This window comes from Hermetia illucens, chromosome 3 (genome assembly GCF_905115235.1).
Source record: "Hermetia illucens chromosome 3, iHerIll2.2.curated.20191125, whole genome shotgun sequence".
NCBI lineage: Eukaryota > Metazoa > Arthropoda > Insecta > Diptera > Stratiomyidae > Hermetia > Hermetia illucens.
The window spans coordinates 166,811,174-166,824,213 of record NC_051851.1 but is presented as its reverse complement, the minus strand read 5'-3'; the positions used below and the strand labels follow the sequence as shown (position 1 = coordinate 166,824,213).

The 13,040-nt window shown below is 45.1% G+C and overlaps 1 protein-coding gene across 1 annotated transcript; it reads right to left on the bottom strand.

Moving 5' to 3' along the window:
- Window positions 1-2,131: 2,131 nt before the first annotated feature.
- Window positions 2,132-12,989, bottom strand: LOC119651568 (prolyl endopeptidase). Its single transcript, XM_038055203.1, has 12 exons — window positions 12,818-12,989; window positions 12,631-12,755; window positions 12,337-12,560; window positions 11,809-12,079; window positions 4,411-4,553; window positions 4,183-4,345; window positions 3,989-4,108; window positions 3,834-3,914; window positions 3,100-3,767; window positions 2,883-3,022; window positions 2,621-2,811; window positions 2,132-2,475 (listed from the first exon to the last, which is right to left on the bottom strand). Exons 1-12 carry the CDS (start codon window positions 12,969-12,971, stop codon window positions 2,407-2,409), a joined length of 2,349 nt encoding a protein of 782 aa, XP_037911131.1. The 5' UTR covers window positions 12,972-12,989; the 3' UTR covers window positions 2,132-2,406.
- Window positions 12,990-13,040: the final 51 nt, after the last annotated feature.

Here is a 13,040-nt window from a genome sequence, read left to right as displayed (position 1 = left end):
CAAATCCGCATACAAGGCCCAGATGGCATAATGCCAGTCATGCTACAGAAGCAGCAGGAAAGGGTTGTGCCGTGGCTTGTTGAGATTTACCGGAGCTGCATCACTTTAGGATACGTACCGCAGTCCTGGAGGCGCGCACGAGTGGTTTTCATACCGAAAGCGGGCAGGCGCGGTCATGAGTCCGCGAAGGACTCCCGACCAATCAGCCTGACCTCTTTCGTGCTGAATACCCTAGAACGCGTCCTGGACATTCAATTAAGGACGATTATGGAGAGAACGCCTTTCTCTAAGTCCCAGCATGCCTACCTCAAAGGAAAATCCTCAGAAACCACCCTCCACGAGGTAATTAGCACGGTTGAGCGGTCGCTGCAGTACAAGCAGTGTACCCTTGCTGCCTTCTTGGATATAGAGGGAGCTTTCAACAACGTCAGTACCAACACCATCAAGGAAGCCTTGACCGGTATTGGATTTGGAGGGGTATCTCACGCATTGGATTATATCCATGCTGAGTACCAGGATAATCCAGTCCGATCTGGGAGGCAACCACTTGACCAGAACTGTGAACAGAGGCACGCCCCAGGGTGGCGCCATCTTACCGATGCTCTGGTTAATAGTAATGTACAAAATTTTACGTACATTGGACACCAGCGGGGTGAAGGTGGTGGCATATGTCGACGACTTGGTGTTATCAGTATCAGGGATGGTTGCGTCTATTATGAGCGACATCATGGAAGGAGTGTTGCGAAAGGTGTGCCTGTGGGCCGCAAGATGGGAACTCAGCATAAACCCAACCAAAACGCAACTGATGCTATTCACCACCAAGACAAGGATACCTGAATTCCATCTACCACGGCTGAATGAACAAAGATTGGTTCTTTCCTCTAATGTAAAGTATCTGGGTGTAATCTTGGATCCTAAGCTTTCCAACCAGGGCAAAGTGGAAGACCGGCGGCGTGTTGCAAGACTATGACACGGTATTCTTTACGGACGGATCAAAGATGGCCTATGGAGTCGGCGCGGGGGATTTCTCGAATACACGCGGTGTATTCCAGTCGTATGGTCTCCCAGGTTTCGTCAGTGTATTCCAGGCGGAAGTACTGGCGATATTGGAAGTCTGTCGATAGCTGGAGCGTGATTCGAGCCCCAAGCGTAACATAGCCATTCTGACCGACAGCCAAACGGCCATTAAGGCCTTGTACTCAATGACGACATCTTCCCGGCTGGTGGGGCAGTGCAGAGACGCGCTTAACCATCTGGGCGGCACGCTGAAGGTCACTCTCCTCTGGGTTCCCGGGCATAGGAACATAGAGGGGAATGAGCGGGCTGACGGATTGGCCAAGGCTCTGCTCTTGGCAGTCCCTCGGTGAATACAGTCGGTGTTCCGCTGGCGGCTATCGGGGGCGGAGTCTACTCGCACTACCTAGCAGCCGTGGGCCTGAGATGGCGAAGGTTTACGAGCTGTGCCAAGTCAAGGAGAATTTGGCCCGCTTATAACGTAGCCCGAGATCTCCTGTGCCAGACGCGTGCAAATGCATTCAAGATTACGACGATCTGCACGGACCACTGGCCCATAGGGAACTATGCCGCTAGGCTCGGCATACCCTACAACTCGCATTGCCGAAGCTGCGGAGAAGGAAGGGAAACCCTCATGGACTTTCTCTGCTATTGCCCAGCTTTGGCTAGAGTCAGGCTGCGGACACTGGATAAACCATTCTTTGGAGACCTCAGAGAGATTTCTAGCTGCAAAGTGGGAGAGCTGCTTTCCTTCGTGAATGCTACGGGCTGGCTCTGAAGATCCGAGCCGGCTGGACTCTGCTTCCCTGCTCCCATAACAACAGTCACGGTCTTAGGAGTTTGTGGCATCAAAACGGCGCACCAAAGCGCTAATTGGGCTCATGGGAGCGGCCATTGATACCTACCTACCTACTTGAGAGGACTATCAGATGGGATGATTTATTGCGATAATCAAGGCGCAATAAAATTATCGACGGAGTCCTGCGATACATAAACGAATCCGGGATATTCCGTTAGACGAAGAGTGCTCAGAAGCTTTGCCTCCCCCCCAGCTCAGACACACATACACACCCTTACGATCGACATTTATAGAAACAACAATAAGTAAAAGTAAAAATTCAATATTACCATCGCATTTTTATTTACTCCCCTCAATGACAATATTTGAATTTGTATAAATACAGAATATCAATACAATACAATCGAATCAATGACTATTTTAGAATAACTAGAAGGTATCTGTATAAAATCGTAAGCATCTTGCATTTCATTTAATATCTATGGGTAGTGTAACAATAAAAAAAAAACAATTTGTTTAAAATGAAAATTTGTAGTAACTGGCACGCGAAAAATCCGAAGTCGGGTACAAAAAAACTGTTTTCTTTATTTGGCTTAGAGATTCACAACATCAACGTCGAGAGATTTAAAGCAAAATGTTAAAATATCTGTGGCTTCCTCAATCTGAAAGATAGAGATAAAGGTTGGTATAAGAAATGCAAATACAATGGTGAGTTTCGTGCTCATTGCAGATGAGTTGAACTCCAAATAACCCTCTTGAGAAGGACTGTCCTTACAAATGTAAATTTGAGCAAACAACCCAACCTACCTTCTTTGTTGTTGGTTTTCCAGCACCATGACCAGCTTTGCTATACACTCGTAGTAATATTGGATTCTTTTGATACGTGGATTTTCGTACAGCATCATGAAGTGCGGCGACGAACTTCAGCGAATGCAATGGACTCACCCGATCATCGTGGTCAGCGGTCAAAATTAGTGTAGCTGGATATTCTTCTTTCTCTACACAAAAAAAAAACAGAATCCTTTTTAAGTTTCTACAACAATAAGCAACGGTTTTATGTACGCATTACCGTTTTGCGGTGTGTGGACATTATGAAGTGGTGAATATTTGTACAAATTCTTGAAGTGCTGCTCTTCACTCGGATTACCGTAGTCTGAACACCATGCATGTCCAATGGTGAACTTGTGGAATCGTAACATATCCATTACCCTGGAATTTTATACCGTTAAGAATCTCCTCCTCAATTTTTCCTCTGGTATAAAAGGGCTAATATTGATAAGACCTACCCCACTTGAGCGACAGCCGCTCCAAACAAATCAGGACGTTGATTGATGCAGGCTCCGACTAGTAAACCGCCATTCGAACCCCCTTGAATAACAAGTTTATTTTTTGCAGTGTAACTGTTGTCTATCAAAAACTTTGCAGCCGATTGAAAATCTTCGAATACATTCTGTTTGTTCAGCAACCGTCCAGCGTTATGCCATTTCTCTCCGTACTCGCCCCCGCCTCGAATATTTGGAAAGGCAAGCACCCCATCAAATGTATCGATAAACATCAAACCAGTTAGACTAAAGCAGGGCTGCAGACTAATATTGAAGCCACCATAGCCATATAAAAGACACGGGCGTGGTTTCAGGGGACCATCCAATTTCTTTCGGATTATAAACATTGGGATCTTCGTGTTATCTGTGCTCTCGTAGAACACCTGATCAACTACGTATTTGTCTTTATCGAAACCATCTAAATTCAATTTAACTTCTCGTATCAGTTGCGGCTCTGAATCAAGATCAGTCATGTCGAATTTATGAATTGATCCAGGAATCAAGAATGATACGAAATTGTAAAATATTTCTGAGTACTTTCGATCGGCGCTGATACGATCGACTGCGCCGATATCTAAGGGTAGACTTCGAATAAATTCACCAGTTTCTAGGGAATGGATTTGCATGACGCTCTGAAAACGATGTTTTGATCAATACAGCTATTATAAAGGATTATTTGCGTAGCATTTGATAATCACCTTGACATCATGAATGTAGCCGAGAATCAGTTTATCCTGGTGAGCGCATGTGGTCCAGTCCAACACATCTGTCTCATGTTCCTATTTTTTATATAAGCACAACATTTTTTTTTTAATAAATTGATAACAGAGACAAAAGTATCCAAAACTCTTACTTTCACGAGTGTCTGCCAATTCTCCTCCGCTGGGGAGGCCAAATCAATCACTATAAGACGGTAGTTGGGGGCATCTTTATTTGTACGAAATACTGCTCTGGTCCCGTTATTTGCTATAAACTAACGAAAAGGGATCGAAACGACATTAGACATGAAACCATTCGCTAGATACGGATAAAGTGATCATCACTTACTTCGTAATCGGCTTCGAATTTCTTAACAACTGGATGAATATCAAGTTTTCCTGTAATGCCGTTTTTACTATCTTCCAAATTTGCATAGAATACAATATTGTCACGACAGTCTTTCACCACACTTAGAATGATGTACTTTCCGCAATCTGATACTTCGCCCATACTAAAAGATTGATTCTTTATCAGTGAAAATTGAGTTAGAGAGAACAACTTCATAGAAATGCATACATTCGCCAATTTGGCTCCTCTGGAAATTCGGCAACCAAAACATCTTTTTCTTGTGGATCGCCGACTACGTGATAAAATAGTTTTTGGTTTTCATTTGATTTAGTTTCAGAACCATCAGTTTTGCCAGTTTGGTCGGGATACATCTGAAAATTGAGAAATATTTATTATTAGCTGCTCCCATCGCAAAGAAATTTATGGATTAGCGGTCAACGTTCTTAACACCAATTCCGTGGGTATACAAAGGCAAATGTGTTTTTATGGAGGAGTTTCAAGAAGCCAGATAAAACAGGCATGTCCAGAAAGGGTGCTTGATTTTTCTGTTTGTTGTTTGAGGTTGTTGCTTCCTCGTGTATTAAGCGACCCCCATTCCACCTCAGTTAGAATCAAACTTAGAAATTCCTAACCTTCCAATACGAATTGCTCAAGGAATTCGTAAGCGTTAGCTATCTAATTCAGTCACTGCTGTTATATTAGTTATTTGGGACCCATGTTCCACACAACTTTCCGGATCCCAGTCCCAGTAGAGAGTTACTGGGAGGACTGAATCCAGTTCTTACAATGCCTTCCGATTTTCGTGTCCCCATATGAAGTAACCCTAAAGCGTAGAGAGGACTGGGAAGACCCAGAGGAATGCGTGGCGGGTTATACGGAAGTCTTCTACACCGTTGGCTCAAAAACAGAAGAGGGTTCTGGAGCCGGAGTCTACCTCTCGAATAAAAACGAGAAATGGGCTTTTCCTTTGGGACAATATGCAACGGTTTTTGAAGCCGAAGTTTATGCAGTGACAATCAAGCTGCATTGAGGGAATTGAGCAGTCCTTTGATCACCTCGAAAATCGTTCAGGAATGCAGAAACCGTTTGAACTCTATGTCTAGAGTCAATACGATGGAACTACTCTGGGTACCTGGTCACTGTGGCGTAGAGGGAAATGAAATCTCGGACGGTTTAGCGAAAGAGAGGTCAATCTCCCCTATGCCGGGACCGGAGCCAGCAATTGAAGAATCAGTAACATTGGCTAAGTCTGTTTTCAAAAACTGGGAACAAGCTTCCCATAATGACAGATGACAGAGCCTAAATGCTGCTCGACACACCAAACTTTTCCTGCCAGAACCGAACATACGTACCGCAAAGTTTATCCTGTCGAAAAGCAGGAGGACTTGCAGGTGTATTTTGGGCATTCTGACAGGCCATATTTCACTAGCTGGGTATATGTTCAAAATAGGAATTACTCAAGATGATACGTGCCCCTCCTGTAATGAGGAACCGGAATCCACGGAGCATTTCCTATGTGAATGCCCCGCCTATGGACGCATCAGGCATCAGATCTTTGGTGCCGATGTTCTCCAATTGCGACGGGTAGCATCACATCTACTAACGGAAATCCTGCGATACGTTAACAAATCCGGAATATTCCGTTAGGCGAGGGTGGCGAGTACAATGGGCCAACACGGCCTGAGTGCTCAGAAGCTGCAACTTCTCCCCCCCAATCAAAAACACACACACACACCCAGTAGTGTGAATATCACGGAAAAAAAATAAAAATTTTGCACCAACTAATAGCTCTTCCACACCTCTGATCGCCATGAATATTCGTTCCGCCTTTATTAAATTCACGGCACCATTGAACGAGTTCATTCGGTTAATAACACCAAAAATAGTTTTGATGCTTGAGAAAAAATTCCGTCAATGTTTTACTTTTACCTTCAGCGAAGAAAAACTTATGACAGCGCGCATCTTACGCTTAATAAGGTTCCTTATCGACATATCTCACACAAACGCTTGCTAATTGGCAAATTTCCATAGATCACACCTATGTCCATTCTACTCGAGCGCCACAGATAACGTTCTCCCTCCAACCCCGCAATCCACCCGGCTCCCTGTGAGAGCTCTTTTTGGAGGTCAATTCGTCCTTGATCTCCATACAGATGCCTGGTGATCAGCGTGAATGTAATCTTCACTAACTTGCCAAGTAACTCTTTTGACTAAAATGGCGCTCACGTATGCCAGGTCCACTATAGGTTCCAGGCGTCTGCCTTTGGAAGTGGATAAGGTCCCAACATTCGCGAATGATTCGAGCAGAACTCATCCTCCCACATTCATTGTCCGGCTGCCCCATTTAAGAGTCTACGCATTAAAATCGCCTATGATATAATTATCGGCCAACGTCCTCTTGCATCCGAAACCAGAGCGGTCGCCATTTGTTCCTTTAGGCAATGAGCGAAGATTTCATGTTTTTTTACACTGCGTGCGAGAATTTTATAGGCATCTTTATCGCTAATGAACATTTTTGATAAAATATCTCAAATTCTCGTCTCGATGCCTTCTACGTCTAGAGTTAAACTTGGCGCTACGTGGATGATGCATTCAGTTCAACTGGAGGGCGGCTGCACTGTGGGCTCTTCCGGCGTAATCAACAGGACGAAGTGTATGTGGAAGTACCTGGTTTGCGCGGAAAGCGGCCCACAAACATACGTAGGCCCCTCCAGACGGGACCATTTTCAACCAAATTGACCACGTGCTAATCGAACGCCGCCACCTCTCAGCCTTGATGAATATCAGAATATATAAAGGGGGCCAGGGGGACTCGGATCACTAGCTCGTTGGTATGATGCTCAAAGCTCGAATAACAACACCACTCAGAATCCCCTCTGACAATCAGTTGAGAGTTAACACTGAAGCCATCCACAATCCTCCGTAATACCTATAAGGGGGGAAAGGATGCCGCAATTATCACAGCTAACAGATATCCTGGAAATGAAGCATCAACAAATAATCTTCACTATCACCCGAAAAACTATATCATAAATACGGCCAAAAACATACTTGGCCCCAGCCGCAAAAAGAGTCGGAACGGCTGGTTTGACGATGAATGTGAGCTAGCAACGGAACGGAAGAATGTCCCATACCGTGTAATGTTGCATTCTCGAAAGACGCGGGCACGCGCGGAGACTTATCACGAACTCCGGTGAGCGGAGAAGCGAATTCGCAAACGGAGAAAGGAAGTCTGGGAGAACCAACTCGAAAAGTACAGGAAGCAACTGCACCAGGCGTACAAGTTTTACCAACAAGCCAGCAGGATGAAGCCTTACACACCTCGATGCTCATCTTGCCGAGACAAAGAGGAAAATCTGATTTCCGATAGAATGGGCATATTCGAGCGATGGGTTGAGTACTTTGATGAACTACTGAACAACCAGAACATCGGCGAGTTGGAGGTCCCGCCAACTGAAGACGATGGACAATTCATCGGCTTAAAAGTCATAAGTCACCAGGAGCCGATGGAATTACAGCCGAATTGGTTAAATATGGAAGCGACCAATTACACCAAGTGGTTCATCAACTTGTGCTCAAGGTGTGGGCCAGGGTAAAAACGTACACGGCCATGAGATAAATGCAAGAGGTACGATCCTCTTTAAGTCCACCCAACGACGTACAAGCTGCCTTCATCCAGATCGAGCAGGCGGCGCGAGATCTTGGGCTGCACATCAATGAAGGCAAAACATAATATATGGTGGCAACGTCAGCACCGAAAACCAACCAACCAACAACATCAAACCGCACTGGTCAAACGGAAAGAATAAAGATAGGAAACTACAACTTTGAGACCGTTGATAATTTCTCCTATCTAGGGTCGAAAACCACAACCAATAACAGCTACGATGATGGTTGTTCGCAGCCAACAGAGCCTATTTCAGCTTACAAAAGCTGTTCCGCTCGAAACGTCTCACCATAGGATCAAAGCTCTTACTGTACAAGACTCATGTATTCCTCGGAAACTTGGGTTCTTAGCAAGAAAAATTGCGAACTCTTGGCCGCGTTCGAGAGAAGAATCCTCCGAAGAATTTTTGATTCCTACATGAGGATGGACGATTCCGTAGCTTACATAACGACGAAATCTATGAGCGATACCATGACCGTCGGTTGTGGATAAAATCCGGCACCGTAGATTACGGTGGGCAGGTCACTTAATCCGTATGGATAAAGATGATCCAGCCCGGAAAGTCTATAAGGGCAATATCTATGGTAGAAAAAGAAGACGAGGCAGACCCTGCCTTAGATGGAGCGATGGCGTCAGACAGCTTTTAGGGATATCGAATTGGTGGACCTCGGCAGGCCTAGACCGGATACCGGTTGTTGCGCTGTTAATGATCATGATAATGAAGGGATCTTAATATCAACATAGAGGACAGTATTGCGCATACGTATGCCAAGTTTCATGGAAATCCGGCTATTAGCGTCAAAGTTATAATAGCTCAAACACATGAATTTACTGTATCAAAATAAGATGCTGACGTCATGCGCAATGAGCAATTCGCGTATGTCGATGCATTGAAAGGCCGCCGACACAGCTCCCAGGAGGCTGGAAGGAAACATGACAAGTGACTGGAAAAAGTCTCACCCTCGGCTAGACCGCCGGCGCGGTAGTGACCATACAAACACTTTTAATTTGGTGTTTAAAAGTAGCGTGTGGGACCAAATTGAAGTTTTGTGAAGTGTTAAGTTTGATATATTTTTAGTAAAAAAATATTCATTATTTAATGAAAAATATCCAAAGTGGTGACCCCGACGTGATCTGAACAGACAGCCTTCTGATATGGTGTCGGAAAATACCGCAACATAACTACTGAAAGTAGTTTCTCTCAGTCGGTTAAGCAGGATGTGCAGCACCACATCAACACTACCAGCTCCTCAATCTTCTCAAGAGTCCGTCCTCTATCACCCCAGAAGCTAGCTGTTGCAAAGAAAGAGTTCAACGATTTAATGAAACAGGGGATTTGCAGACCTTCCAATAGCTGTCGGTCCTCTCCACTTCATTTGGTCCCTAAGCTGGTGAATGGAGTTCATGCGGAGCCCAGACTATTCCCCACCGATACCCGATTCCACTCATCCATGATTTTGCAGACTCACTTACGAACTGCCGTGTTTTTACGACCTTGGATCCAGCCAAGGCATATCATCAAATCCCTGTCGTTCCCGATGATATTCGGCTATCTGCACACCTATCGGATTCTTCGGGGCTCACCAGGACGCTGCACAGACTTCCTAGAGAACCATCTTCTCTGTAAAATAGTTAGTAGTATCTTCTCTGTCCTGCGAAACTTAGACTATGTTTCTTATATATAGATGATGGTTTCGTCGCTTTTTCTTCCGAATCTGAGCACTTGGACCATCTTAAGTGCATTTTCCAACGTCTCCTTGAGGCCGGACTCATTCTAAACATTAAAAATTGCAGATTCGTACAGAAGTAGGTGAAACTTCTCGGCCATATGATTGCCCCTGACAGTATCCAATCTGACCCAGACAAAGTTGAAGCGAAAAAGAACTTTCCTCTCCCAACCACGGTGAAGGATCTGCAAAGGTTCTTGGGCATGTTAAACTTTATCGTCGTTCCGCGTCGCCTAAGGCTGTTCGTTACCAAGCGCTGATTTGAATGGGCCCAAAACCAAAGATTCCCGCGAAGTTTCATGGTCTTGTGGGGCTGTTCGAGACGGTCAAACAACAGATTGTTCATGCAATACTACTGGTATTTCCTCGAACAGATGCATCCCTAGCTTTCTTCGGCGATGCCTCAGATACATCGACAGGGTGAACTCAACTCAACGTAACTACAGCGCCTACCTTCGTGCACTACTCGTCGTGTACCTCTCCATCAAAAACTTCCGTTTTCCCCTTGAGGGCATTCTGTACACCTTGTTCACAGGCCACAAGTCCCTTACTTTTGCACTTAAACAAAAGCCCGACAAAGCGTCCCCTCGCCAACTTCGGCACTTGGGTTTTATTAGACAGTTTGCTTCTGATACCCAACACGTGTCTGGTAAAAGACAATGTTGTTGCAGACACTTTGTTTCGAGTCTCAGAGTTCACACTCCTCACCGCGGTTGATTATACGGCAATCGCCGAGGCACAGGAAGACGACGCAGAGCTTCAAAGCCAGAAGGCAAACTCAAACTCCTATTTACTCTGCGAGACTTCAAACAAGCGACCTGGGCCATTAATTCCGGCCGATTTTTGCAGGAAAGTATTTAACGCAACACACAATCTTGCGTACCCAGGCATCAGGACAACCAACCGGTTAGTCACTGGAAAATACTTCTGACCATCCATGAAAAAGGACGTCAACTTTTGAGCCGGACGATGCATCGCATTCCAAAAGTGCTAAGTCAACAAGCACGTAAGAAAGGAAGTAGGCGTATTCCCTAGATCGCTTCTACGCCATCCATCTCGACATCATTTGCCCTTTGCGAGACTCGAAGTATTGCTTCACAATCATGGACAGATTTACGCGGTGGCCTGAAGCAATATCTCTGAATGCCATTACGGCACAATCATTTGCTGAAGCCCTGTATCAAGAGTGGATCCCGCGCTTTGGTGTACCAGCCATAATTATCACGGACCAAGGAATGCAGTTTGAGTCTATTCTTTTGTCGGAATTAGGCAAGCTTCATGGTTTAAACGGCTCAAGACTGCTACATACCATGCACGGTCCAATCGGATGGTTGGCCTTAATGGCCCACGACGATCCGACGTGGTCGCGGTCCTTGCCTTTCATCCTCCTCGGTCTTCGAACAGCCCACCGAAAGATGTTCATGGCCAGGCCCGCGAAGATGGTGTACAGAGAGAATTTGCACCTCTCCGCCGACCCTGTGGTGAATATCAGAGCAGGGTTAGGCGACTCCAGCATGCTGCATCTCCTCAGAAACGCGGTTTCGAAGTTACCGCCGCCTTCACCTTCACGACAACGGACGTCGACACCCCCAGGAACCTCGAGATCTGCTCACAAGTCCTCATTCAGATGGACGCTATTCGTAGGCCGTTGCAACCATCATACTAGGGCCCCTTTAGAGTTCTGTAGCGAAGTGAGCACCCGTTTAAGCTCAACGTTCGAGGCAGGCCCACATGGGTCTCCTTGTCGAGTTTGAAACCGTTCGAGGAGACAGCGGACGCTATAAAAAACGCCTGCGAAGCATCAGGTTCGCTCAATAACCCTATTGGCGAGATCACGGTGTCGATTTACTCCGCTGAACCCGCACGGTTTCAACTGGAGGCGGGGTGATGTGGCGGCATGAACCACGAGCTGTTTTCATTGAATCAAATTTGAGCGATTTGTGTAAAACCAAAAAAAAGCGTAAATTGTAATCGGAAAATTACAAATATTTAACCGCATTTTGCAATGCACATTTGTTTTACATCATTTCCCATGAGTGGTGGTAACATGATAACAAAGGAAATTTACAACTTCTTATCACAGCGAAGGTTGTAATTCCCTCCCCGTCATTTCTTCACCATGTCTCTAATTACACTAGCAATTCCATAAAAGTAGCTTAAAATGAAATATAAGATAATTCGTGACAGTTTATCACACTATCCCCTTCTGTCCTCTCCTTCTCCCATACTTACTCCATAGAAGAAGCCCTTATTGTCTTTTGTCCACGCTATCGACGAGAATTTCACTTTGTTAAGCGTCTCCGGATAGTCCTCCTTCGTCTCTACATTCCGTACTCGGATCTTTATCCAATCCGAGCCACTCTCACTTAACCCATACGCGAAATACTTCCCATCATCCGAGAATGACGCTTGTGTTAAGGCAATGGTCCCGTCTGCGGATAGAGTGTTCGGGTCGAGAAACACAGTGGGCTCGGCGTCCAATGTTGTTTGCTCGTAGAGAACGCTAGAAACATAATTAAATTAGAACCAATCAAAGCTAAGGAGATAAAAGTTTATTATGTTGCAGGCTAGTGTGTTTATTGTCTGTGGTGATAAATGATAATGCTATGGGGTCGCGGTGACGGAAACAATTGTTTAGACAGCGCCCACGTAACGGAGCTAGTCAGATCAACTCACAATAAAATTTTATTGGCTAGAACTTACAAACACCGCAATTGGGGCTAACTGTTCAATAAGGAAATTAGAAAGAAGGCGCCTTACTTTTGATTCTGCAATCCCGTATTTTTATAGAAAAAATATCGATCGCCATGACGTGCCGGAACATAGTATTTCGGATAATTCCAAAGCTTTGTCAGCTTCTTATTAATCTTCTGCCACTCGTCGCATCCATCCAAATACGGTCGACTTATTTTATTCTGTTCCTCCACATATGCCTGAGTTTCCGGCGCGTCGGGATCCTCGAGCCATCGGTAAACATCTGGAACCTAACCAAATTCACATCATCACACAAAATGCATTGTCACGTCAATGGTCTATCTTGATTTGATAACACACCTTTGTCCCATGGTAATCATCGAATATCGTCTCATCTTTACGCGCTTCTGGATACTCGAACTTCGCTCCAGACACCATCGTAGACAAACTATTACTGAGGCTTCTCGTTGTTGCCGACCTAGTAGCTGAGCGGACAGAGATTCAATTTGTTTTGTGGTGAGTTTAAGGGTCAACTATAAATACTTACAAAATATAGAAGATTCTGTGAGGAAGGGGTTTTGAAGATTTGGTAATTTTATGTGTATCCGGCTTGAATTGGGACTTAAATCGGGAGAAAACTGAAAATATCTACGGAAACAGGTCAGCCGCCTTATATTGCACTGACTGACAATTCGCATCATCTTATTGGAACGGTAGGGATTTGGTGACAGTTATTACTTGGTGGTATTCGTTGCAGTGAATAGGGGGAA